General features: G+C 44.6%; 2 protein-coding genes across 5 annotated transcripts in view; one reads left to right on the forward strand and one right to left on the reverse strand.

Annotated features, from left to right (window-relative positions):
* SCRN2 (secernin 2) overlaps positions 1-24,399 on the forward strand; it is a 43,700-nt gene extending 19,301 nt beyond the window's left edge. For both annotated transcript variants that reach the window (XM_068263116.1, XM_068263115.1), the window contains exons 5-8: positions 6,031-6,246; positions 17,266-17,431; positions 19,388-19,565; positions 24,132-24,399. In XM_068263116.1, the coding sequence (XP_068119217.1) occupies positions 6,031-6,246; positions 17,266-17,431; positions 19,388-19,565; positions 24,132-24,302 (731 nt within the window). In that variant the 3' untranslated portion in view covers positions 24,303-24,399. The remainder of the gene's footprint in view (positions 1-6,030; positions 6,247-17,265; positions 17,432-19,387; positions 19,566-24,131) is intronic.
* Positions 24,378-27,731, reverse strand: part of LRRC46 (leucine rich repeat containing 46) — a 93,686-nt gene continuing 90,332 nt past the window's right edge. For all 3 annotated transcript variants that reach the window (XM_068263112.1, XM_068263113.1, XM_068263114.1), the window contains one exon: positions 24,378-25,143. In XM_068263112.1, the coding sequence (XP_068119213.1) occupies positions 24,443-25,143 (701 nt within the window). In that variant the 3' untranslated portion in view covers positions 24,378-24,442. The remainder of the gene's footprint in view (positions 25,144-27,731) is intronic.

Below are 27,731 nucleotides of genomic sequence, written 5' to 3' on the forward strand. Positions count from 1 at the left end.
GGGACCACCAGGAAAGGCTGCAGCCACCCTATGTCGCACCCAAGCACACTGATTTCTCCCCCCCGTGCCCCAGATCACCCACAGCACCCCTCAGATCCCCCCCCCCTGCCCACCCCCCAGACCCCTGTTTGCACCCAATCACCCCCCTAATCACCCATCAATCACTCCCTGTCACTATCTGTAAACGCTATTTTTTTTTATCCCCCCCCTGCCCCCTCCTGATCACCCCCCCACTCCTCAGATTCTCCCCAGACCCCCCCCCCCCCCTGTGTACTGTATGCATCTATCCCCCTGATCACCTGTCAATCACCCATCAATCACCCATCAATCACCCCCTGTCACTGCCACCCATCAATCAGCCCCTAACCTGCCCCTTGCGGGCAATCTGATCACCCACCCACACCAATAGATCGCCCGCAGATCCAACGTCAGATCACCTCCCAAGTGCAGTGTTTACATCTGTTATCTACCCTAAACACCCACTAATTACCCATCAATCACCCCCAATCACCACCTGTCACTGTTACCCATCAGATCAGACCTTAATCTGCCCCTTGCGGGCACCCAATCACCCGCCCACACGCTCAGATTGCCCTCAGACCCCCCTTATCAATTCGCCAGTGCAATATTTACATCTGTGCTTCCCTGTAATAACCCACTGATCACCTGTCAATCACCCATCAATCACTCCCTGTCACTGCCACCCATCAATCAGCCCCTAACCTGCCCCTTGCGGGCAATCTGATCGCCCACATCCTCAGAATGCCCTCAGGCCCCAGCCCTGATCACCTCGCCAGTGCATTGCTTGCATCTATTCCCCCCTCTAATCACACCTTGAGACACCCATCAATCACCTCCTGTCACCCCCTGGCACACCTACCCATCAGATCAGGCCCTAATTTGCCCCGTGTGGGCTCCTGATCACTCGGCCAAACCCTCAGATCCCCCTCAGACCCCCTTCCGATCACCTCCCCAGTGCATTGATTGCATCTATTTTCCCCTCTAACCACCCCCTGAGACACCCATCAATCACCTCCTGTCACCCCCCTAGCACTCCTATCCATCAGATCAGGCCCAATACAACCTGTCATCTAAAAGGCCACCCTGCATATGACCGGTTCCACAAAATTCGCCCCCTCATAGACCACCTGTCATCAAAATTTGCAGATGCTTATACCCCTGAACAGTCATTTTTAGACATTTGGTTTCCAGACTACTCACGGTTTTGGGCCCGTAAAATGCCAGGGCGGTATAGGAACCCCACAAACTGACCCCATTTTAGAAAAAAGACACCCCAATGTATTCTGTTAGGTGTATGACGAGTTCATAGAAGATTTTATTTTTTGTCAGAAGTTAGCGGAAATTGATTTTTGTTTTGTTTTCACAAAGTGTAATTTTTCACTAACTTGTGACAAAAAATAAAATCTTCTATGAACTCGCCATACACCTAACGGAATACCTTGGGGTGTCTTCTTTCTAAAATGGGGTCACTTGTGGGGTTCCTATACTGCCCTGGCATTTTAGGGGCCCTAAACCGTGAGGAGTAGTCTAGAAAACAAATGCCTCAAAATGACCTGTGATTAGGACGTTGGGCCCCTTAGCGCACCTAGGCTGCAAAAAAGTGTCACACATGTGGTATCGCCGTACTCAGGAGAAGTAATATAATGTGTTTTGGGGTGTATTTTTACACATACCCATGCTGGGTGGGAGAAATCTCTCTGTAAATGGACAATTGTGTGTAAAAAAATCAAACAATTGTCATTTACAGAGATATTTCTCCCACCCAGCATGGGTATGTGTAAAAATATTTCATTCTAGAAAGAAGACACCCAAACGTATTCCGTTAGGAGTATGGTGAGTTCATAGAAGATTTTATTTTTTGTCACAAGTTAGCGGAAAATGACACTTTGTGAAAAAAAAACAATTAAAATCAATTTCCGCTAACTTGTGACAAAAAAATAAAAACTTCTATGAACTCACCATCTAGGTTGCCAACCGTCCGTAAAAAGACGGACTGTCAGTAAAAATCCTCTTAAAAAACAGCTGTCCGTACTGCCCGTATTTCCTGCCTGCTCGTCCGTCCAAATGCCCATAAATTAATCAAATCTCTTTTGCGCATGCGCGCCATGCTCGCTCTGTTCCAATCCACACTCCCTCAGTCTCTCTCCTCCTCTCCTGAGTCCTGTCCAATGACAGATCGCCTTTTTAGCATCAGCGCCTCTGCTGCCCAATAAGAGAGGAGCAGCTACGTGATGCAGGCAGCCTGGCCCAGCCAGTCACAGACATGGACGGAGCCGCTGCCGCCAGGGAAACAAACGGCCACACCACACCGTATCACTAGTCTCTGTGAGAGAGGCACCGCCACGGCGCCACCATTATACTGAGGTGAGTGAACGGGGCAACCTGGAGCTGGGGAGCTGTGGGGGACTTGTCACTTGTTGTAGTGCCAGAGACAGGCAGTCAGACAGAGGAACATGCTGCTGGGACTTGCCTTGTACGGACCCCATCCCCCCCAAATCATTCTAACAGTGCAAGACAGTCACAAAGCATGGCATGCTGGTCCACCACCATTATACTAAGGTGAGGGACAGTGAGTGAACGGGGCAACCTGGAGCTGGGGAGCTGTGTGGGACTTGTCACTTGTTGTAGTGCCAGAGACAGGAAGTCAGACAGAGGAACATGCTGCTGGGACTTGCCTTGTACGGACCCCATCCCCCCCAAATCATTCTAACAGTGCAAGACAGTCACAAAGCATGGCATGCTGGTCCACCACCATTATACTGAGGTGAGGGACAGTGAGTGAACGGGGCAAGCCGGGGCTTTCTGTGTCACTAAACTGCTCAGTGCTCCCCCTTCTATAAACAACACAGGCACACTGCTGGAACTTAAAGTGGACCTGAACTCTTGCACAGGACAGAAGGAAAACAGAGAGAAATGCACCCTGTATGTGTTTAGAGAGTTCATCCTGTCTAATTCCCCCTCATTGTGTCTAATCACAAGTTGTAATCTGATCTCTCCCCTGTGTCACATGACAGCCAGAGTCCAACTCCACAGCCCTGGCTATATAAATACTAAAAATAATGATGGTGCCCAGAGCTTAGCGCTACCCACAACTCTACTTAAAACTGCGCTTTTTACTCCGCCCCCAACTCCGCCTCCGTCCGTCCAAAATTTTGGGTGTCCTGCTTTTTTGGACCTTTTGTCCGTATAAAAATAGAAATTAGGTTGGCAACCCTGCTCACCATACTCCTAACGGAATACCTTGGGGTGTCTTCCTTCTAAAATGGGGTCATTAGTGGGGTTCCTATACTGCCCTGGCATTTTAGGGGCCCTAAACCGTGAGGAGTAGTCTTGAAACAAAAATGACCTGTGAAATCCTAAAGGTACTCATTGGACTATGGGCCCCTTAGCGCAGTTAGGCTGCAAAAAAGTGCCAATCATGTGGTATCGCCGTACTCGGGAGAAGTAGTGTAATGTGTTTTGGGGTGTATTTTTACACATACCCATGCTGGGTGGGAGAAATACCTCTGTAAATGACAATCTTTTGATTTTTTTTACACACAATTGTCCATTTACAGAGTTATTAGTAGTAGTACGGTGAGTTCATAGAAGATTTTATTTTTTGTCACAAGTTAGCGGAAATTGATTTTTATTGGTTTTTTTCACAAAGTGTCATTTTCCGCTAACTTGTGACAAAAAATAAAATCTTCTATGAACTCACCGTACTACTAACGGAATACCTTGGGGTGTTTTCTTTCTAAAATGGGGTCACTTGTGGGGTTCCTATACTGTCCTGGCATTTTAGGGGCCCTAAACCGTGAGGAGTAGTCTTGACACAAAATTTCTCAAAATGACCTGTGAAATCCTAAAGGTACTCATTGGACTTTGGGCCCCTTAGCGCAGTGAGGGTGCAAAAAAGTGCCACACATGTGGTATCGCCGTACTCAGGAGAAGTAGTATAATGTGTTTTGGGGTGTATTTTTACACATACCCATGCTGAGTTGGAGAAAGATCTCTGTAAATGGACAATTGTGTGTAAAAAAAATTAGAAAATTGTCATTTACAGAGATATTTCTCCCACCCAGCATCGGTATGTGTAAAAATACACCCCAAAACACATTATACTACTTCTCCTGAGTACGGCAATACCACATGTGTGGCACTTTTTTGCAGCCTAACTGCGCTAAGGGGCCCAAAGTCCAATGAGCACCTTTAGGCTTTACAGGGATGCTTACTTTTAGCACCCCCCAAAATGCGAGGACAGTAAACACACCCCACAAATGACCCCATTTTGGAAAGTAGACACTTCAAGGTATTCAGAGAGGGGCATGGTGAGTCCGTGGCAGATTTCATTTTTTTTTGTCGCAAGTTAGAAGAAATAAAAACTTTTTTTTTTTTTGTCACAAAGTGTCATTTACCGCTTACTTGTGACAAAAATTAATATCTTCTATGAACTCACTATGCCTCTCAGTGAATACTTTGGGATGTCTTCTTTCCAAAATGGGGTCATTTGGGGAGTATTTATACTATCCTGGAATTCTAGCCCCTCATGAAACATGTCAGGTGGTCAGAAAAGTCATAGATGCTTGAAAATGGGAAAATTCACTTTTTGCACCATAGTTTGTAAACGCTATAACTTTTACCCAAACCAATAAATATACACTGAATGGGTTTTTTTTTAATCAAAAACATGTTTGTCCACATTTTTCGCGCTGCATGTATACAGAAATTTTACTTTATTTGAAAAATGTCAGCACAGAAAGTTAAAAAAATCATTTTTTTGCCAAAATTCATGTCTTTTTTGATGAATATAATAAAAAGTAAAAATCGCAGGAGCAATCAAATAGCACCAAAAGAAAGCTTTATTAGTGACAAGAAAAGGAGCCAAAATTCATTTAGGTGGTAGGTTGTATGAGCGAGCAATAAACCGTGAAAGCTGCAGTGGTCTGAATGGAAAAAAAGTGGCCAGTCCTTAAGGGGTAGAAAGCCCACGGTCATCAAGTGGTTAAAGCAGACCTGAACTCAGAGCATCCTCTCTGCTCTAAAAGAAATGCAATAGCATAATAACCTTTAAAGAAAAACATTTATTTGTTACAACTGCTACAAATCCTGAAACCGGCACTGTTTCTACTTCCTGCTTTCATGGAAGCAGACCTATAGTTAACAGCCTGTGGTTTCAAATGAGCTTTTCTGCCATGCCAGTCAGGTGACACAGGGAAGAGATCAAATTACAACTTGTGATTAGACACAAATTAGGGGGAATTAGGCTAAACTCTCTAAATACATACAGGGTGCATTTCTATGTTTTCCTTCTGTCCTGTGCAAGAGTTCAGGTCCACATTAAACCCAAAACTGAACATGGCATATTCTAACAGCAATCAGGATGATCTGTGAATACTGTACAAACAGTGTACGGAACAGAAGCAAAGTGCTGGCTCATATTGGAACTGCAATGCAACTTTTTTTCTCTCCCCTTTGGCTGAAGCTGGTGGGCAGGTCAGTCAGGTGTGACACACAAAGAACAACAGATGCCTGTCTACATTTCCCAGAATCCTAGGATTTCCGTGTTGTCCTGGAGACCACCACCACTGCCTGGGACCCCCTTTTAAATCGCAAGTGTGCTCCTCCTTGTGCAGGAGTGTCTGTTCGTACTGTGCCTGCCCAGTAGCCATTCATATACAAGCAACTTCAGTTTATTGCACAGGCAAGGTCATATTGCCCCTGCAAGAGTTTGGCCACGGCAGAGAGCGTGGCCATGATAACCTATCTGACGATCTCTTTTCGAATATGTTTGGGGGGTCCAAGCACAACCTTAGTGATCTCCAGGAGGATATGGGAAGGATATGAAGGATCCAGAGGCTTTCCTCTTCTTAGGCAAGTATCTTTTTTATTTTATTTGCGCCTCGGGCACATTTTAAGTGTGCATGGAGAGGTGCACAGCAGAAGGCATAGACAATTTTACAAGATAATTTTTCAATTTGAAAAAGTTAAATTGCAAAGATAATAAAAATGTATGTAAATGTGTTACAGAAGGTGCACGGAACATCTCTAACCAGCTTACTGTGGGCACAGCTATATGGAAGAAGCACCCACAGCTCTGTGAACACGCCAAAGAGAAGGGATGGTGGGACGGAACTGAGGAGTTCAGTTTCTGTAAAGCCTATTCTCTAGAGATACAGCCAGTACGTATGGAGGCGGCAAAGGTGCGGTACAGAGGTGGGCAAGAACTTCTCCGGAGAGACGAAGGTGAGCAATGGGGTGTTCTGCTGTACATCTATGGCACAATAATCTAATGCAGCCTTCGATGAGAACACAAGATAAAGCCCTGTGCTTTTAGGATTCATAGAATCCACTCACTTATCAAATGAAAACTCCTGCGTAAGGAGGTGGAAACATTTATTCTTCACCAATGGCATGCCCCGGTACAGTAGGCAGACAGGATCAGAGCTGTTGGTGTGATCAGCGCAGGCGAGGGGCACGGTGAGTACCAGCACCGGCCACCCACTATCACTGAGGGAGGAAGGGACGAGAGAGGCAGACAGAGATGCATGCCGCTGCAAGGGGGAATCATTGCAGGCGCTATTGCTACAGAGGGAGTGGGGGGGGGGGGAGAAATCACCAGGGGGGAGATCACTGAGGGGCCAATACCGATCCTGGGGCACTCATAGTTAGCTAACATGTGCTAGTCCATTTATAGTTAGCTAACTTACTTTGGGTGCCCATAGTTTATTAGAAAATCTCCTGAGCATACGGCTTTTAGCAAGTTTTTCTTGCCCGACACAGTGTCGGGCATACCACCCAGGAGGTTAAACAGATGATTGTCAGGAGTGCCTTGAATAGGCCAGAACAGAATGGAACATTCTCCTGCTGACAGAAAAGATGTGGGACCTGTAAACACATCCATTCCACCGACCGTATACCAATACCAGGTCAACAACAGGAATACAAAGTACAAGGCCATTTTACCTGTGATTCCTCTCACGTGGTATAAACGGGGCTTCCCTGCAGCGATCCTTCCATCCTCCCCCCCCCGCCCCCCCGCAGTGAGCTCCCCTCCCTCCTTGAGATCCCCCGCCCGAGCGATCTCCCCTCCCTCCTTCCTACCCTCCCTGCAGCAATCAACCCACCCTCCCACCCACCCACTGTGACCCCCTCTCCTCATGTGTGCAAAATGCCCAAAAGTAATTTATGTCGGAAAAACAAGACAAACTCTACATGAGCATTTGAACCATTGCAGGTTCACCATTAACACAGGAAAAAAACCAAAAACGAATATGCTGATCTCCCGGTGCCCATACACTTCTGCTCACGTGGCCACAGTTTAACCACTTCACCACTGAGGGGTTTTACCCCTTGAGCACCAGAGCAATTTTCACCTTTCAGCGCTCCTTCCATTCATTCGTCTATAACTTTATCATTACTTATCACAATGAAATGAACTATATCTTGTTTTTTCCGCCACCAATTAGGCTTTCTTTAGGTGGGACATTATGCCAAGAATTATTTTAGTCTAAATATGTTTTAATTGGAAAACAGGAAAAATGTGGGAAAAAATTCATTATTTTTCATTTTTCGGGCATTATAGTTTTTAAATAATGCATGCTACTGTAATTAAAACCCATGAAATGTATTTGCCCATTTGCCCCGGTTATAAAACCGTTTAAATTATGTCCCTATCACAATGTTTGGCGCCAATATTTTATTTGGAAATAAAGATGCATTTTTTTCAGTTTTGCGTCCATCCCTAATTACAAGCCCATCGTTTATAAAGGAACAGTGTTGTACCCTCCTGACATAAATATTTAAACATTTCAGTCCCTAAGGCAACTGTTTATCTATCTTTTTTAATTGTAATTTTTTTTATATTACAAAAAAAATAATAATTGGGGAGTGTGGGAGGTAATGAGTTAATTTTTTTGTGAAAAACTAATGTATTTGTATGTGAAAAATGCTTTAGGGTGTATTTTTACTATTTGGCCACAAGATGGCCACAGTAACATTTTGTTTATACGACCTGCAAGCGCCTGGAAGGACGCTTGCAGGAAGTGCTATGAGGCTGGGAATGTTAACAGGAATGGTTTTTCCCGTTCATTGCTCTCCGGGCGAGCGGGCGGCGTGGTGCATGCGAGCGGGAGTGCGCGCATGAGTGAGCGGGAGCGCGGGCAGCGGCGGGAGCGCGGGAAGTACGGATTTCTCCATCCCTGGTGGTAAAAGGATGGAAAAAGGGACGGAGAAATCTGTACGGCTGAGGGTAAAGTGGTTAAAGGACCACTTTTGCAAAAATCATAACATTTAAAATACATGTAAACACATACAAATAAGAGATACGTTTTTTCCAGAGTAAATTGAGCCACATATTACTATTCTCCTATGTTGCTGTCATTAGTAGAAATCTGACAGAACTGACAGGTTTTTGGACTAACCCATCTCCTCACAGAGATTCTCAAGGTTTTGTTTATTTTCAAAAGCACTTAGAGAATGGCAGTTGCTGTGTCCAACAGCAAGCAGGGATGCTGGCCAGCATTATTGTATAAATCCTTTTCATGGAATGCCTTTAAAAAAAATAAAAGCCTTGCTGACAATCCCCCATGAAGAGATGGACTAGTCCAAAACCTGTCGGGTCAGTTCTTTCTTATTTCTACTACCCAGGGCCGGATTTCGTCAAAGGCCCCCTAGGCCATGGCCTAGGGCACCACAGGAGCAAGGGCACCAAGGCAGCAGACTAAACTGGTGCAGCATTTGCAAGCTTGCAAATACTGCAATGCAGGGAGATCAGGCGAGCGCCTGAGGCGGTACTCTGCTGCTAGCCTCCTGTGCAGCAGCCATCTTGCTCTCTGTGCACATTTGCATTTTGGCCGGTGGCTATAGACTTGGGCAGCATTGGAGACTGAAAGGAAGAGGAAGCTTCTCCACTGGAGATGAGTGGAGAAACGAGTGACACTAATGACTGTTGTGGTGTGAAGGTGAGCTGCCTACCTATACTGAAGGGGGGTGGGAAAGGAGGGATTAAGGGAGTCATCTGGCTACCCTTACTGGAGGGAAAGGGGGAAGCAGCCATAAGGCTACCTATACTAGAAGGAAGGAGGGAGGGGCCATCTCACTACCTATAACGAGGGGGGGGGGTGGCTGGTGCCAGTGGCCTTGGGCAGTAAAAAGTACAAATCCAGCCCTGCTACTACCTACTGCAAGTGACAGCAACATAGGAGAAAAGTAATTTATGGCTCATTTTACTCTGGAAGAAACATACCGTATTTCCCGCATGTAAGACGCAAAAATGGGGAGAAAAAGTCCCTGCGTCTTCTACGGCAAATGAAGGGAATCCCCGACTTATGTTCGCCCACCAATACAAACCGCCGACCCGCCGCAACATCGGGGAGTCCCTGCTTAGTACCAGCCGCTGTCTCTCCGTGTGGCCGCTCTGTCCCGCCCCCTAGTATGTGCCTCCTCTTCCGTGTATTAATGTCCCCCTTCCACCGCATGTGGCCGCTCTTTCCCTAGTCTGTCTCCGTGTATTAATGTCGCCCTTCAGTCCTGTGTGGACGCTCTGTCCCGCCCCCTTGTGTCTCTGCTCCCCGTGCATATTAAATGAAGTGGCAATCAGCGCGTCTTACTGAATCCATGCCACCCGGGATCACCGACGTCCTGACTTCCCCCTCTAGTGAACGGCACATGTGTAGATGACGCCACAGAGGGACACACAGAGGACACACAGAGGACAGAATCGGACACCTGGGGACAGAAGGGGATACACAGGGGACAGGAGAGGGCAGAAGGGGACACACAGGGGACATAATAGAGGACAGAAGGGGAGGACATCAGTTGGGGGGGAAATTATAAGATGATGCTGGAATATGGACGCACCAGGTTTAGTATATATATTTTTACCCTGGTTTTTGCCTTCTACACCTAGGTGCATCTTATATTCCAGAGTGTCTTATGCCAGCAAATACAGTACTTCTTATTTGTATATGTTTACATGTATTTAACATTTTACAATTTTTCGTGATAGTGGTCCTTTAAGTGATCTTCTCGTCACTGTATTGATGGGTGGCTATAAATCGCACAAAGAAAGACCAATAAGAGAGAGAAAGTTAATAGATCAGTTCAAAACTATAGATGAAGGTTTAAAATAAGGATTATAATTTCTTGTGCAGATATTATGGGTTTTAAAATACCACTATCCTTTTATTTTTTTATTTCTTGTGCCATCATTCCTTTTTAATTCTTGTGCTGGTAAGAAGGGTTTTTAAATTCTACAGTTTGCTTTAGCCTATAATAAACATTGTATGTAGCCTGACCAAGTTATGTCTGAATGAGTTACGATGTCTCCTCATCACACTAAGTCCATGGAATGTGATGTTCAAGCTGACAAGTGGTCTTATCTTTTTTGCCATAAATTAGCTAGCATTCCTGTGGGACCCTCTTGATGTTGTAATTAGGCATCCAATGACAGTTATTGCAGAACAATGTATCTCCTTTTCAATGTCCAGTGTATATAAGCTGTGTTCTAAATCATTCTGACAAAGGCTTCATAGCCGAAAGCTTACTGCTTTTCTTCTAAGTTAGCCAATAAATGGTATAATTCTGATTCAAAACGTCTCACTTTTACTAGATCGAGTAGCCTCTTTTTCTCAGTTAAAGGGATACTTAAAGGGATACTGTAGGGGGTCAGGGGAAAATGAGTTGAACTTACCTGGGGCTTCTAACGGTCCCCCGCAGACATCCTGTGTTGGCGCAGCCACTCACCGATGCTCCGGCCCCGCCTCCGGTTCACTTCTGGAATTTCAGACTTTAAAGTCTGAAAACCACTGCGCCTGCGTTGCCGTGTCCTCGATCCCGCTGATGTCATCAAGAGCGCACAACGCAGGCCCAGTATGGTCTGTGTCTGCGCAGTACACTCCTGGTGACATCAGCGGGAGCGAGGACACGGGCGTGCAGGCGCAGTGGTTTTCTGACTTTAAAGTCAGAAATTCCAGAAGTGAACTGGAGGCGGGGCCGGAGCATCGGTGAGTGGCTGCGCCAACACAGGATGTCTGCGGGGGACCATTAGAAGCCCCAGGTAAGTTCAGCTCATTTTCCCCCGACCCCCCTACAGTATCCCTTTAAGTAAAAAAAAATAATGATTTTTACTCACCTGGGGCATCCCTCAGGCCCCTGAAGCTGTATGGTGCACTCGCAGCCTCGCTCCGATCCTCCTGTCCCCACCGGCGGCTACTTCCGGGTTCGGCGACAGGCTGGGAACGCGAGTGATTCTCCTCGTTCCCAGCCGCTATATCACCCTCTATGCTGCTATAGCGTATATGTTATACGCTATAGCAGCATAGAGGGTGATATAGCGGCTGGGGACGCGGATAATCACTCGCGTTCCCAGCCTGTCGGCGGCTGTCGCCGAACCCGGAAGTAGCCGCCGGCGGGGACAGGAGGATCGGAGCAAGGCTGCGAGGGCACAATACAGCTTCAGGGGGCTGAGGGATGCCCCAGGTGAGTAAAAATCTTTTTTTTTTTTCTTGACTTAAGTATCCCTTTAACCACTTTTCCCTCCCGTGGCAGTATATTTTACGTACCGCAGGACTTCAGTTCCCGCACAGGGGCGTAGATATATGGCCTTCGCCGTGATAGCTGCTGGGCTTGCTCCCATGCGTGCGCTCGTGCATGTTCTCATCGCTGCCCTTTAGCCCGGAGATCAGTGAATGGGATCAAAGATCCCATTCACTGATCTAAGTGTCCCTGTCATTGATTCCCGGCATCAATGAGATGTCTACAATCAATGTAAGAAAGCGAAATTACACTTACACACATTACTTTCTGTGCGTGTGCTATTAAAACGCGGCAGAAAGAAAATGTGTGAGGACATCTTGTGGCCAAATATAAAATTAAACCTACATACATTTTATTTAACAAAAAATAAATCAACCCCTTACCTCTCACAGTTACCCCCCCCCCCCCCCCCCCCCCAAAAAAAATGCATATATAATAAAACAATTAAAAAAAATATACAAATAGTTACCTTAGGGACTGAACTTTTTTTTAAAAAATATACTGTATACTGTACAAATATAATGTACTGTATGTCCTGAGAGGTATAAAACTGTTCTTTTTGAAAATTTGGGATTTTAATTAATAGTGGATGCAAAACGGGAAAAAATGCACCTTTATTTCCAAATAAAATATTTTCACCATACATTGCACTAGGGAAATATTTTAAACATTGTAATAACTGGTACAAATGGGCAAATAAAATGTGTAGGTTTTATTCACAGTAGAATGTGAATTTTTTTTTTCTTTTTCTTACTAGTCCCGTTAAAATGCATTCAGAATAAAATTATTCTTAGCAAAATGTACCAGCCAAAGAAGGTAGAACGCTTAATTTTAAAACTATAATGACCAAGAACGGAGAAATAATGAACTTTTTTTCACCATTAAAATGCATTTGGAATAAAATAATTCTTAGCAAAATGTACCACCCAAAGAAAGCCTAATAGGTGGTGAAAAAAACAAGATCTAGATTATTTCATTGTGATAAGTAGCTATAAAATTATTGGCAAATGAATGGGAGGAGCGCTGACAGGTGAAAATTGCTCTGGTCCAGAAGGGGAAAAACCCCTCAGTGGTTAAAGTGTACCCGAGGCGATATGTGACATGAGATAAACATGTATATGTACAGTACAAAACATACATTTTTTTTATTTTGCTGCATGAAAGAGTTAATTTCTAGGCATGGAAGTGACAGCTTCTGTCTTGTGGTACCTTGTTGGGAATATAGTAAACATCACTGATAAACAAATTACAGCCAAAAAAAGTTTTCCTGGCAGAATGTAACTTATGAGGGCAGGAAGAGAAAAAAAAAATGAACTATTGACCCTTTTCTAACTCTGGGACACTTAATAAGCTGCCACTGATTAGAGACAGTAAAATATTCAAACTACGTTGTAAATGTTTAAATATAAAAGAAAACCATGGGATACATAAGTCATTCTTCGGAGTAGGAGGTTAAATATAATTGTTTATCTCATCAGTTTATTTTCACCTCTGGTCCACTTTAAAAGACGCACTTCCTTAGATCTAAGGAAATGTTATGCGTAGAATGAGGCTTTAACATATACGTAATTTACTTTGTTCTGTGAAACATATAATAAGAGCTGGTGCTGGTATCCCAGATCCTTTTGCCACAGGAATGTTTGAATGTTGTTGTCTTGTGAAAGATATTACTCAGAGGGAACTATTTGGTGGAATCTACATGGTTATCAAACTGAAATGTAACATTACTGCCAATTGTTTAATCTCCTTGGCCGCAATAAGAGGAAGTATTTTTAAAGTTGTTTTTTTCGGTTTTTTTGCGGCAGTAGAGAGGTGAGACTTTTAAACCTTCTGATTCCATGATTCTCTTCCGATTCCTTAATTTTATCGGCTGATTAGGCTGCAATATTGAGTGATATATGTTCACCTCACCTGGCTGGACCTAAGCTAACAGATCATGATTTTAGTCTTGCTGCACAGAGATAATATGGAAAAAAAATTCCCCTAAACCAACGGTGTCCAACTGGTGGCCCGCGGGCCAGACCAGGCCACCTGCTGCAGCCCGCTCTTCTCCCCGAGATTCCTTAATGCAGAGGGCCAGCGGAGCGATCGTGTCCAACACTGAGCCCTATCTTAAGGGATGCAGGCATGGTTCGTGCTATGGGCTCCATGCCTGCTCCCTCATATAGTGCCCGCCAATGCTCTCTCCTATGTCCCTGCTGGGCTGGCGCTGCTTCACAGCTCAGACCTCACAGATTGCGGCAACTGAAGCAAGCAGAGTGCGCATGGTACCCGCATACACGGAGTACGTCACATGCGGAAGTGACATCATTAGTCACGTCCGCATGTGAAGTTCAGCCGCGCGAGTACTATGCGCATTCTGCTTGCTTCAGTCGCCGCGATCTGTGAGGTCTGAGCTGTGACTGAGGCAGCTCCAGCCCAGCGGGGACAGAGGAGAGAGCATAAACGGGCAGCGCTGATCTGACTGGCAGGTTGGAGGCACTGGACACCTCAACTGGGGGGGGCACCTCTCGCTATCTAACTTGGGGGGACACCTGTCACTACCTCATCTGGGGGGACACCTGTTACTACCTCATCTGGGAGGGGGGCACCTGTCACTACCTCATCTGGGGGGGGACACCTGTCACTACCTCATCTGGGGGAGGATACCTGTCACTACCTCATCTGGGGGGGGCATTTGTCACTACCTCAACTGGGGGGGCACCTGTCACTACTTCATCCGGCGACAGAATCACCGCCAGCCCGGCCACAGCATCACTGCAAGGCCTTTCAGCCCACACATCATCCCCAATCCGGCCAAAAACAATTTTGCCAGGCCAGCCAGGCACAGCAGCCAGTAGAGGAGAATTTAGAAGTCAGGTGAGAGGTGTCTACCATATTAAGGGGGCATACTGCCTATTTATGTGAAATGCAGTCTATTTATGTACCTCATGACTGCTGAATTTGTTGTGTTGGGGGCCTCATGATTGCTGAATTTGTCTTGTTGGGGGCCTCATGATTTTTTGGGGGCCTCAAGATTGCTGAATGTGTCTTGTTGGGGGCCTCATGATTGCTAAATTTGTCTTGTTGGGGGCATCATGATTGCTGAATGTGTCTTGTTGGGGGCATCATGATTGCTGAATGTGTCTTGTTGGGGGCCTCATGATTTGTTGGGGGCCTCATGATTGCTAAATGTGTCTTGTTGGGGGCCTCATGATTGCTGAATTTGTCTTGTTGGGGGTCACATGATTGCTAACTGCGAGACTATGGGAAAAGCTGAATCATCATCATGTGAGACAATAGCATTAAACCTACTTTTTTAGCTTTTTAAAATGGAAAATAAAACTGGGAGGTTCTAAAAAAAGAATACATTTTTCAGGAGTAGGATGGATGAAATTGTTTATCTTCACAGTTTATTTTCAACTTGGATTTTCCATAATGTTCATGTATGAGTTAAAATGTTTGTATGTAGTTTAAATTGCTGTTGCCACTTTGCGATAAAGTGACTTTTGGGTTGCAGTTTGGGCACTCGGCCTCCAAAAGGTTCGCCACTACTGTCCTAATCTAATGTCCCACATTGCTAAGTTCATGTAAATTTGTCTCCACCCGTGGCCACACCTGCATTCTGGTCCATGACCACACCCATTTTTCGATGCGGCGCGCGTAGCACAACGGCACCCTCATGTTTTTCGGCACGCGACGCACAGCTTCACCGAAATCTTGAATTGCATTTTGTGGGAATCTGCTGCCAACTGCATTGCATTTTGTGGAAAGTGCTGCCAATCTAATTGTCCTTTAACCACTTTGCGTCACTGGTGTTTTCCCCCTAAAAATCCTGAGCAGTTTTCTATATTTCACACTCCTCCCATTCATATGCCAATAATTTTATCAATACTTATCACACATAAATGATCTATACCTTGTTTTTTTGGCCACCAATTAGGCTTTCTTTGGGTGGTACTTTTTGCTAAGAATTATTTATTTTGTATGCATTGTAAAGGGAATAATGAGAAAAAAAAATGAAAAAAGTCGTTATTTTTCAGTTTTCAGACCTTACAGTTTCAAAATAATAAGTGTTACCATAGATAAAACCCACGCATTGTATTTGCCCATGTGTCCTGTTTATTTCAACATTCAAATTATGTTCCTAGTACAATGTATGGCGACAATATATTATTTGTAAATAAAGGTGTATTTTTTCGCATTGTACTTTATCAGTAACTACAAGCCGCATTTGACAAAATAACAGTAATTTACCCTCATGGCATACATATTCAAAAAGCTAAACGCATTTATTAGCTTCCACCCCGTAGTTAACCAGATGTGCCCCTTTATTCCCCTCCGCCATACCCCCCCACCCATAGATAACCAGGTGTGCTACTTTATTACCTTTGCCCCCCCCCCCCATAGATAGGCAAGTGTGCCCCTTTATCGCCCCCTCCCGGTATAAACAGCCAGATGTGCCCTTTATTAGCCCCTCCCCATATAAAAGGCCCAGATGTGCCCCATTTATTAGCCAGATTTACTTCTTTGTCCTCCCACCCCCATTGATAGCCAGGTGTGCCCCTCCCTTCTTCCCCTCCAACAAATGTACCCCTCTATTCCCACACTTCTCCATGGATAGCCAGGTGTGCCCTTTTTTGCCTCAGTATAGCCAGATGTGCCCCTTATTAGCTCCTCCCCCCCAGTATCAACACATTGATATGCCCTTTTGACCCTGCCATGGACAGCCTGGTGTGCAGATTTATTCCCCCCCCCCCTCCACATAGATAGCCAGGAGTGCCCCTTTGCCCCCCCCCCCCACCCCCATAGCTAGCCAGGTATGCTCCTTTGTTCCATAGATAGCCAGGTGTGCCTCTATGCCCCCCTCCCCCCATTAATGGTAGGTGTGCCATTTAAATCCCATAGCTATATGGGCTGTAATGTCCACATACCTCACACACTCTCTCAAACAACCTCCCCCCCCCATGCAGCGATCGGGCAGCAGGCAGGATTAGCAGCATGTAAACAACATACCTCACCTCGTTCCAGCGCGATCAGCCTCCCCTCCGTGCATCACCGCTGCCTGTGTCTTATCAAGCCGGGACCCGATCCGTTCGGCATAATGACACAGGCAGCGGTAATGCACGGAAAGGAGGCTGAACGCGCTGGAACGAGGTGAGGTATGTTGTTTACATGCAGCTAATCCTGCCTGCTGCCCGATCGATGCATGGGGGAAGAGGGCTTAGTACAGGGGATCGGGCGGGTGGTGGGAGGATCAGACCCCAGGAAGGGGATCCTTGATTAGTGTAGGATGGATGATGGAGGTTAATGAGCCCAGGTGCGTGCTAGCACACACGCTGTGCTCATTAAAGTGCAGTAACTTATTTTCACATCATGTGGCTTTCAGGAGCCACTTCAGACGACGTGATTATACTGTATCCAGGATAGGAACTGGTTAATTGCATTTTTTTCCCTGAGGGGGGAGGCGGGTCTGCGGCTCTAGCAAGAACCTTCGGCCCTCCACCATGGGGTCTGAAAAAAAATGGCCCTCCATGCCCGTGAAGTTGCACAGCACTGCCCTAAACCATTTTATAGAGCTACTTTTGCCTATGTAAATACTATATTTTCAAGCTTTAATATGCTAATGTTGTTTTGAAACCATAGATACACGCTTTAATTTTAAGAGGATGCATGAACTGGTATATAAAACGAGGGGATAGAGGAGCCAGAAAGAGTGCGAATGTCATATGTCCACTTACCTCCTAGGACACATTACAGCTGAGTCAATGATAAAGATTTTACGGGATAAGGCCAGTGGAATCTGCATGAACTCTGGAGGATTCAGAACTACGAGCAGCATGGTGTCCATACTTCCCCAGTCTAATCAGTTACCATGTATTCATCTGATCACTGGTACACCGGATCCATCCAAGTAAGTCTACCCATTACACTCCCTTTACTCTCTATAGATAGCAATGTGTCATCAGTACATGTAGATCTCTGCATGGGTTCTTTCATCTGCTAGAACACGTGTAACAGAAAAACTACTGTGCAAAGTGTACATGTTCTGGCTAGGTGAGAGCTGTGCATATTCTGTTTAATGCTGGTGCTGCTTCCCTGAGGGGCGTGCAATAGTAATTGAATGGGTTTCTGATCGCTCCCCTACCAATGGCACTCAACCACCTGCAAGGTCTGCAGAGCACCTATAGATGTGAGGTTGTCATCCAGTTTAGCTGAAAAAGTTGAATAGGGAAATTATCACCTATCTGTGGTCAGGGCCTAACTTTGGCATGTGTGGCCCAATAAGGTGCTATGAACAACAAAAGGGTGTGAAGGGGGAACACTTGCCAGCTCCCACTTAAACACTACTTTGACACTATGACATACACTAGAGGGGACACCATGGGCCTGCTGCACTGTGGTAATATTGCTGTGCACAGACAGCGCATGGTAATATTACCCTTACTTCCGAAAGGGTGTACTGTGAGTTACACTATTAGCATGAACCACGGTACTAGAGTAGCACGACTGTTGCAAGCAACAAGCTTTAGTAATGGTATCGCTTGTTAGTAACGTGAGTTACCATAGCAACGGTCGCACTACTCGTGCACTAGTAACTCATGGTACACACTGCCGGAAGTGTAATATTGCAGTGCACTGTCTGAGCTTGGCAATATTATCACAGTTTTCTGTATTAGGCCCACGTCGCTTATCTCTGTTTGGCACCGTAAATGAGCCCTACTAATACTCAGTACTGTTGAGTATATGAAAAATCCGTTGTTTAAATTACTAATATAAATAGTTCTGGCTAAAAAAAAAAAACAACAACAAAAAAAACATACAGTACTTTGTAGTGACCTGTCTATAGGTACCTTTTATATTACTAGTGCATAAGTTGTAGACTAACTGTACTGTACAACATGTTCTCAACACAAGGGATGGTCAATAACATACAAATAATGAGGCTATGCAAATGCAGCTTAAAATGGACCACTGAAATGAAGCTAAGGTGGGATTTTCAAGCTGCATGAATTTGCATAGAAAATTTGCATAATTGTGCCTACACACAGAACTATTTGCATCTCATTGACTCTTCTTAGTCAGCACTGTGCCCTGATTATTAAAGTGGATCTGAACTCAGAACTTCCTCTCTGCTCTAAAAGATACGCAACATAGAAGATCAACATTTCTTTGTTACAGATGATACACATATTGCAATACTTCTGCAGTGTATCTACTTCCTGCTTTCATGTAGCCAAACATATTGTTAACATCCTGTTTACCAATTAGCTCTCTGCCGTGGCAGGCAGCTGACACAGCTGAGGGATCAAATTACAACTTGTTTAGTTACAGATGAAGGGTAATTAGACAGGCTAAACACTCTAAATGCATACAGGGTGCATTTCTATATGTTTTTATTCTGTCCTGTGCAAGAGTTCAGGTCCACCTTAATGCATAGGTTTGTAAGTAGGGTCTTAACTATGACCTGAATAAATGGGGACATTAAAATTAGAAAGGGGAAAAAAAAACCTCTCCATCCTGCTTGCTTTGATGTAACTTAGAAAATCCCTAGTCATGTGTTTATGCCATGTGACTGGATTTTCCATGGACTACCACTTTACTGGCAAGAAGCAACAGGGTAACATTTTTAAGTTACTTCCAGTTAGGAACAGGGTACACTTGATAACTCCCTGAACATGCCTACCTCAGGGGTCGGAGGGAGTACTGGTAAGCCAGAGTTGTTGTTGTAGATTGATGCGATAGGCACACATAGTGACTACTATAACCATAGTAACGCAGAACAATGTGGAGGATCTGGAAGTAGGGGATGTGCTCTGAAGTTAACAGTATTTGTCTGTATATTAAGACCCTTCTATGTCTACCACAGATCTGTCTTCAAACCTTTTGTGTTTGGCTCACAAGCTGCACAAGTGCCTTGGGTGTTGTCTCCCACATACAGGACCAATGACTCTGCCAAGCAAACCCAGACCCAGACCCCAGTGGACAGGAGACATGATTTGTACAAGCAACACCAGTTGTTGCAGGAAAAACATGAAGGAAATGAGGTATGAGTGAGGCAACTAAAGTTATACCCAGACATCAGATGGTTGGTAGATCAACTACAATCCACCAATAAAGGGTTTTCTGTTATCCAAGGAGGTTTTTAACTACTCAAAGCAAGCAGCTGCTGGTGACCTAGCTGACTAACTAGTAGGCAAAGGCTTTGATGGGCTAAACTCATTTCCATTCCTGGATAACCAGAGATTTCTGTATTTCGGAGGTTTTTTTTTATTATCAATCAATTTATCATCATCATCCATCTCCTACCCTGGGAATGTCTGCCTGCCTGTCGGGAGATTTCTGGGATTGTGTACAGATATGTTTTGGACTCCTAATATATTAATGTGCTTTATATGACAACAACAGTATTGTATATGTTAGCACCTTGACAATAGCTAAAGGCCTTTGGTGGGGAACAATTCTAGATACATAGGGCCAGGTATGACAAAGGCAAATACCTGGATCTTGTAGGAAAAAGAAAAGGAAAAAAAAAGACGAAAGAATGCATAAAAAAACCCTAAGTTAATAACTTCAGTTTCAAATCTGTATTTTATTTACAGTTTACATGTTAACTATGATCCTATGACATCAAAGACACTCTCAACACTTCATAAGACACTTTTCATTCTAGCACCTAGACCTCTGTCATATGGAGAGACAGGGTTAACTCTGGACAGAGATTCAAGCAATAAACAGCAAAATTCAAAACCTATGGTGTAGAAAGGACATTTTGATGCTGTTGCTGGTAGGGGCGTATATTGAACACTTTAAAATTAATTTGCTACCATCAATAAAGTCACTAAAATCCGAGACCCTAATGGGCACATCACCTCTGATCCAGATCGCATTTACTCTACTTTCCAGAAATTCTATGGAAAAATGATATACAGATAACTCTCCCGAAGAGGAGATGGTCGCTTTTCTGGACAAAAATGTTAGCTGTACCCTTACCCAGAAAGCCTCTGCTTTGCTCAACACACCAATCTCCAAAGAGGAAATTTACAGTACCATAAGCTCACGCTAAAGCCCCGGCCCCAACAGCTTCAGTGCCCTATACTACAAAAAATGTGCCCACAAATTAGTTCCCATCCTTAGGAAATTCTATAATACAATCATGGAGGGACTAAGCCCTATGCAGGAATTCCTTGAGTCTGTCTTAGCAGTCAATCCCAAACCCCTGGCTGGATCTCCCCTCACCTAAGAATTTCTGGCCCATCTCTTTGCTCAACTAAATATTTACCTCTGTCCTTGCCAGGAGGACAAACAGCCAGCAGACGACAATATGCTTACCCCTACCAGCCCCCACACCTCCATACCCAATCTGTTCAGGGTACTTTCTGACTTTTTGGCCTTCTCTGGGTTCCATCCAAACCATAGCTGGGCAAACTATGAGCCATGGCAGGTCCCGCTTGATCTGTAACTCTGGCCTGCCTACAGGTGGCCAGATTCCCCCCCCCCACTCCCCACACAGACTCATGAGTGGGCTGTAAATGGAGGTAACTTAAAACTCAAACGCCTATTCAAACTTCACATTTCCGTGGCAACCGTGCGTCAGGACGTACCAGAATATTACAGCATGTAATACGCTGACACGTCCTAACGGCGTGTCATGTGATGCCCTGTTGACGAGACGCTGGAATCAGCAGTCAGGTGAGTTTTAAACTCCCACCCCCACTCACTCCTCTACAGTGAGGGGGGGAGGAGAGGAATGTAAGGAACGTGGCCCAGGCTGCACAAAGTTTGCCCAGCCCTGATCTAAACCTTGATAAATCTGAGCTTGTGCTTACTTGCCTGTCTTCCCAGAGGGGTAAAGATCTAGCTGCCACCCTGAACTTAACGTATCAGGACAAATATGTAAAATACCTCGGTATTGATTTATCAAAGGATCCTACCAACCTCTATAAATATAATTATCCCCCAACCTATAAAAAATGTATCTCCAGACCTGCAGCAGATAAAACATATCCCTGCAAGGTAAAATTCATTCTGTGAAGATAACTTCTTTCCCGTATCATGTATCTGTTCCGGGTTCTGCCAGTTAGGGTACCCCTGGGAGACATTGCTAAGCTTCAGTGACAATGCACTCAACTCCACTGAAGTGGCAGGCATCCCAGAGTCAACAGGAAATTCCTCACTATGTCTAAGACTAAAGGGAACCTGCACTTGCCCTCTCTATCCAACAACTATAGCGCAGCCCAAATAGCACAGCTGGCAGTGACTAATGCTCGTAGACATGTCCCTTTATGGGTCAAACTCACATCGGATCTCGTCGCCCCTTTCCCTTAAAAGGTTGATGAGAGCTAGAATCTTCCACACATCAGACTAGTGTCTCAAACATCAGCTCCATCCCTAGCCATTTGGAAAGCTAGTTGCTACAGATATCTTCTCCAGTCTCCCTCCTCCTTAATTACAGAGCTCCTCCGAAACCTGGGCTTTGAACTTGGGCATTCTCCTAGCATCTTCAAATGGTGGTCACTCCATAATCTCACAAATTTAGGTACATTTCTAAGAGTCTTCAAGATTATGACCAATCTAATCAGGGCCGGATTTAGGGCAAGGCCACCTAGGCCATGGCCTAGGGCACCACAGGAGCAAGGCCACCAAGGGAGCAGGCTAAACTGGTGCAGCATTTGCAAGCTTGCAAATGCTGTAATGAAGGAAGATCAGGCTAGCGCCTGACCCCAGTACTCTGCTGCTAGCCGACCTGTGCAGCAGCCACCTTGCTCTCTGTGCATGTTTGCATTATGGCCAGCGGCTATGGACTTGGGTAGCATTGGAGACGGAAAGGAAGGGGAAGCTTCTGCACTGGAGATGAGTGGAGAAATGTGTGACACTGATGGCTGCTGCGTGGTGAAGGTGAGCTGGCTAACTATACTAAAAGGGGTGGGAAAAGGAGGGATTAAGGGAGTCATCTGGCTACCTTTACTGGAGGGAAAGGGGGGAGGGGTCATCTGGCTACCTATACTGGAGGGAAGAGGGGAGGGGTCATCTTGCTACCTATACTGAATGGGAGGGGGGCGGCTGGTGACAGTGGCCTAGGGTGGTAAAGAATACAAATCCAGCCCTGAACCTAATACCTTATACAAAATTATTACCCTCCTCCCTGTGAGACCTTTCAAAGTCACCAGATCTTCCACTTCCTTGGCACCTTTTCAGTTCCTTTAGTCAATCCGACCTATACCTCTTTCGAGGTATTATGCAATGACAACCCATTATAAAAAGGTCTAATACCATATATCTATATTCCATAATAAATGATTCTGACTAACTGGAGAAATGCCCCTTCTTCATTAAATAGGAGGCAGATACTGGGAGGTCTCTGTCAGAGAGGAGGTGGGCACTGCTGTTAGACCCTCTCTAAAGCCCTATCTACACCATACCCATTTTTTGTGCGATTCGATCCGACATGTCCGATCAGGATTCGATAGTGTGGTCGAATGTCATTGCAAAACAATGGCAAATCGATCACACTACCGATCGAATTGAATCCTGATCAGACATGTCATAAAAAAAATTGTATGGTGTAGATGGGGCTTAACACCAGCATGTATTTTTCCACTTGGAGTGTTCTCTTATATTCTCATACTCAACATAGTACAATCCCAAAAGGCTGCACAAGCTAGATCCCGCTAGCGTTTGTAAAATGTTGACTTATTGCTAACATCATAGCCCCTGCGTGGATTTTCTTTATGCAAATCCCAAATAAAGAATTTTGGAAACTAAAATGAATTTGTTAGCAAGTTCCTGTGAAAAGGCTCTGATGGTAGAAGACACATATTACTTCCAGGGCACCCCTGTCTTTTTGACCAATCTGCGCAGGTGCCTGCAAGTATTTTCAAGGTTTAATGTTGGCAGGTCATTTTAGGCTTTTTATATTTAGACACAATGTTGAGCACTGAGTGGGGTTTATTTTAGATCTGTAGTTTTTTTTTCGAGCCATGGGAACCCTGGAAACATGAATGGTCAGCCCTTCAGTTGCAGGGAAATGGAAAAGTTGCCCCAAAGATCCATGGTCTAAAAGTAGCAGGAACATATTACATGAATATGTTTAGTGGAGACATTCAAACACTTATGTTTATTGCTAATTGCTACAGTTCTCTGTATACTGAATATTTTTCCTAGCGTGCAAGCACCTGTGTGTTTTAGTTTAGATTATACATGTCAAACTCTGGCCTTCGGAGCCATCAGATTTGGCCCCCAGGTGGTTTCCGTACTTTGCAATATGTTTTCCCCCACTCTAGACCCCCAAGATAACCTATATCGGAGGGTAAGCCTTAGAACACCAGAGAAGCTACAGTATATGGGGAGGGGGACAGCACTAAATACCAGGGATTTGTATAAGAGAGGGAAGGGGGCTATTAGCCACCAGGAAACTTTATAAGGGAGAGAGAGGTGGCCACTAGACATTGAGGTTGGCCCGCGACTTGGTCCAATAGCTAAGTTTCAGCCCACTTTGTATTTGAGTTTGACACCCCTAGTGTAGAAGACTACAGAACTTTTGTTTATAATGCATGCGATCATGGACCCTCTCATGTAATGTATATGCATTTTTTCTCCCATCTTATGAGCAGGAGGCGCTACAGAGACTTCAAGCCAAGCAAAAAAGAATGGAAGCTGAACATCTTCTGCTTGTCAATGACCTTCTTGATGGAAGCAAAACCCTTGAAAGCACTGCATTATCTGAATTGTTTCATTACAGTGTGGAAAGAGAACTTGAATTGTACAAAGAAGATAGCCAGTAACTGTTTCTTGACACTTTTGGATAACAGCAACATCTCAGGACATCACTGTCCAAACATCGATTACGAAACTTTAAATAAACTTGTTCTTTTACCTCTATTTATTCTGTCATGCAGTTTGCTTTGAGGGACATAGATTGGGTCTATGGCTTGACATTTTTTTTAGTGGACACTGTGTAAGACTTTTTGGAGGCAGATGCTGAGACAGCCTGTCTCTGAGTTGGAGCACTTCTGGCTGGTGTACCTGTGGTTGGTGGCTTCTCTTCAACCTGTGATGGCTTTTTAGTAGCTGTATGCAATTTTTGGGTAGATGGGGCAGATGTAGCCTGTCGTCTGTTTGGAGTTACAGGGGCTGCACCTTGTGTTTTCTCTGTAGGAAGTTTACTTGTTTGAAGTTCTGTTTGGGCAGTACGAGATGGCAGTGTTTTCAAGAATGATGTTATAGTTCCTAATTGTGTTCTTATTTCTCCTGAAGTTCTCGCTGCACCTGAGTGGGTGCGAGAGGCTGTTGTGAGACCTTTAGAGGTCAGCATAGCGCTACATGCTTTTTGTAGATCTTCTGGTTTCTTTTCAGGCAAAGACAATTTCTGAATATTCTTGTGCAACTTAATGGTATCGTGTGACTTGTTTCTTGCAGGGGTGGTGGAGACCTTTGAGTCAGTGTTGTGGGAAGATAAACTAGCCTTGCCTTGTGGTTCCGCACAGACGAACTCTTGAAGTGAAAGCTCAGGTTGTCCATCTTCGTCTTTCAGTTCTGCCAGTCGTTCTTCATGTTCCTTTAGTGCCCTGTTTCTCCTCTGATGAGATCTTTGTAGCATGTCCTGACCCACAGATGTCAGCTCATCTGAAAACAGCATGAATACTATAATATATTTTCCACCTCCCTTTTAAAAAGTACACTGAATAATTCACATTATTAACTGTCCCTCAAAAGGAGTGCAGTCTAAAACCCCTATAATTTAAATGCAGCCACCACAAACAAATTTTTTAAAAGTTTTGGCTTTTAAACTTTTCCTAATAAAATCGTAATGACCTAGGAGCTGCCATCACTCTCTCCGGGCTCACAGAAACCTTTAATGCTGTGTTTTAGTATTTCTTTATTGCACCCAATGTATTGGCTAGATATATTGATGATCAAAAACTATTTCTTCTCTGGGAATTCTATGCTTTTTAAATAAATAAATAAAAAAAACACAAACTCATATGCACCGCTTCAGCCTACAGGCCATTTTCACCTGTCAGCGCTCCTCCCATTAATTTGGCCATAACTATCACTGCTTCTCACACCTGAATGATCTATATCTTTTTTTTCACCACAAATTAGGCTTTTTGTGGGCAATACTTGTTTTCAATAAAAAATACACTTTCTCCAATTCCATCCCCAATAGTTTTAAAATAAGCAATGCTACCATATATAAAACCCACGTATTTTATTTGCTCGATAGTCCTAGCTATCACAACATTTAAATTATGTTCCTAGTACAATGTATGATGCCAATATAATATTTGGAAGTAAAGGTGTATTATTTCTGCTTTGGGTTTTTTTCTTTTTTTTTTTTTTTTTTACGTCTGGTCAACTGCAAGCCCTTATGTACTGAAATAATAGTAATATACCCTCATGACAAACAGTACATTAAAAAAACAAAAAAAACAAACCTAAGGCAACTATTTATGGATATTTTTGTTGCTGTTTTTGTTTTACTTGTAATTGTTTGGTAACTGGAAGGGGGAGGGGGCTTTGGAAGGGATTCTTTGTATTATTATTTTTTATTATTATTAAAAGTGTGGTGTGTGTAATTTATGTTTTAGAAACACTATTCTGGTTTACCAGGAAGAGTTTAATTTATTATTTTTTTTTTTACTTTACTTCTGTTATTATGAGTGGACATGACCCCCATGGACATTGTAAAAACTCATCAAAGCCTGGGGTCTTAAGTGAGTGAAGGGTTTTAATAGTAGCTAAAATGTTATGTTGTGCGAATGGAGAGCTCTTCAGAGAGCTTATGGAGGGGTAGGTCTGTGACCCAATTCTGGGGTCTGGGTTCATCCAAGGCCTGATACAGGTTAGAGTAAAATTTAGTTAAGATCTCTGACACATCTTTGTGGTGATATGCAAGACCACCAGTGGTTCTTTGCAGTCTGTACACATGGGAGGGCTGCACCTGTGACCGAAGCCTCCTAGCAAACATAGTAGAACACGTGTTACTGTGAAGCAGGAATTTAACTTTTGCCCATCTTAGTGCAAGCAAATTCAGAGCCGATTTAACCAAGGTCAGGTGATGCTTTCCACACCAGAGTGATTGGCCACAAGGGCAGGATTAACCCCCTTGCCGGTCCAATTCCCGTGGCAAGGGGGCAGCATAGGACTTTTTTTTTTTTTTAAATCATGCAGTGAGCCCAGGGCTCGCTACATGATAGCCGCTGAGCAGCGGCATCCCCCCACTCACTCCGATCACCTCCGGCGATCAGAGTAAGCAGGAAATACCGTACAGAACGGGATTTCCTGTTGGGCTTCCCCGGTCGCCATGGCGACGGGGCGGGATGATGTCACAGACGTCATGGACGTCGGGACGTCAGAGGGAATCCCGATCCACCCCTCAACGCTGCCTGGCACTGATTGGCCAGGCTGTGCAGGGGTCTGGGGGGGCGGCTCGGCGCGGCGAATCGGCGGGTAGCGGCGGCGATCGCGTACCACACGCAGCTAGCAAAGTGCTAGCTGCGTGTAGGGAAAAAAATGTTGAAAATCGGCCCAGCGGGGCCTGAGAAATCCTCCTACGTAGGTTACCCCGAGCTGAGCTCAGGATAACCGGCAAGGAAGTTAAAGAAAATATAGTCTAGTCTTGCTAGGGTGCTCTGGGTGGTGGAATAGAAGGTATATTCCCTAGTTCAAAGATTAAGAGACCTCCAAGCATCCAGACGTTGCAGACAACCCAGTTTGGCATAGACCCTTTTCGAGAAACATCTAGTACTAGGTTGTGAGGTCATACTCCTATCCAGATCTGCCTGAGCAATCAAATTGAAGTCAATAGGTTGAGTGCATATAAATTAACAATTATTAGGTCTACCGGCTAAATTAGCATACAAAATAGCATATCTGCTATCCGAATCTTATATCAATTTGTGTGAAAGAAAGGGTAAACCTCTCCTAAAAAAAAAGATGGCTACTCCATGGGATTTGTTCATAAAAGTGTATACAAAGTGGGTTTTCGGCATTAGGATATCATCAGCCTTCAGATGCTTTAATGAGTAAAACTGATCAGCTGACACGCAGGCACACGTGAACTAATGTTTACATCTGCGAAGTGCGTACTGGTAACGCGTCCTCTGCTTATCCAATGGAGTCTGAGAGCCACCCTGCGCTCCACTGACATCAGCGACTCGCCGAGCTGCAGCCTATTCTATTCGCCGTCCTCCCTCCCCCATAGTGTGTTC

Source organism: Hyperolius riggenbachi, chromosome 12 (assembly GCF_040937935.1).
Source record: "Hyperolius riggenbachi isolate aHypRig1 chromosome 12, aHypRig1.pri, whole genome shotgun sequence".
Lineage (NCBI taxonomy): Eukaryota > Metazoa > Chordata > Amphibia > Anura > Hyperoliidae > Hyperolius > Hyperolius riggenbachi.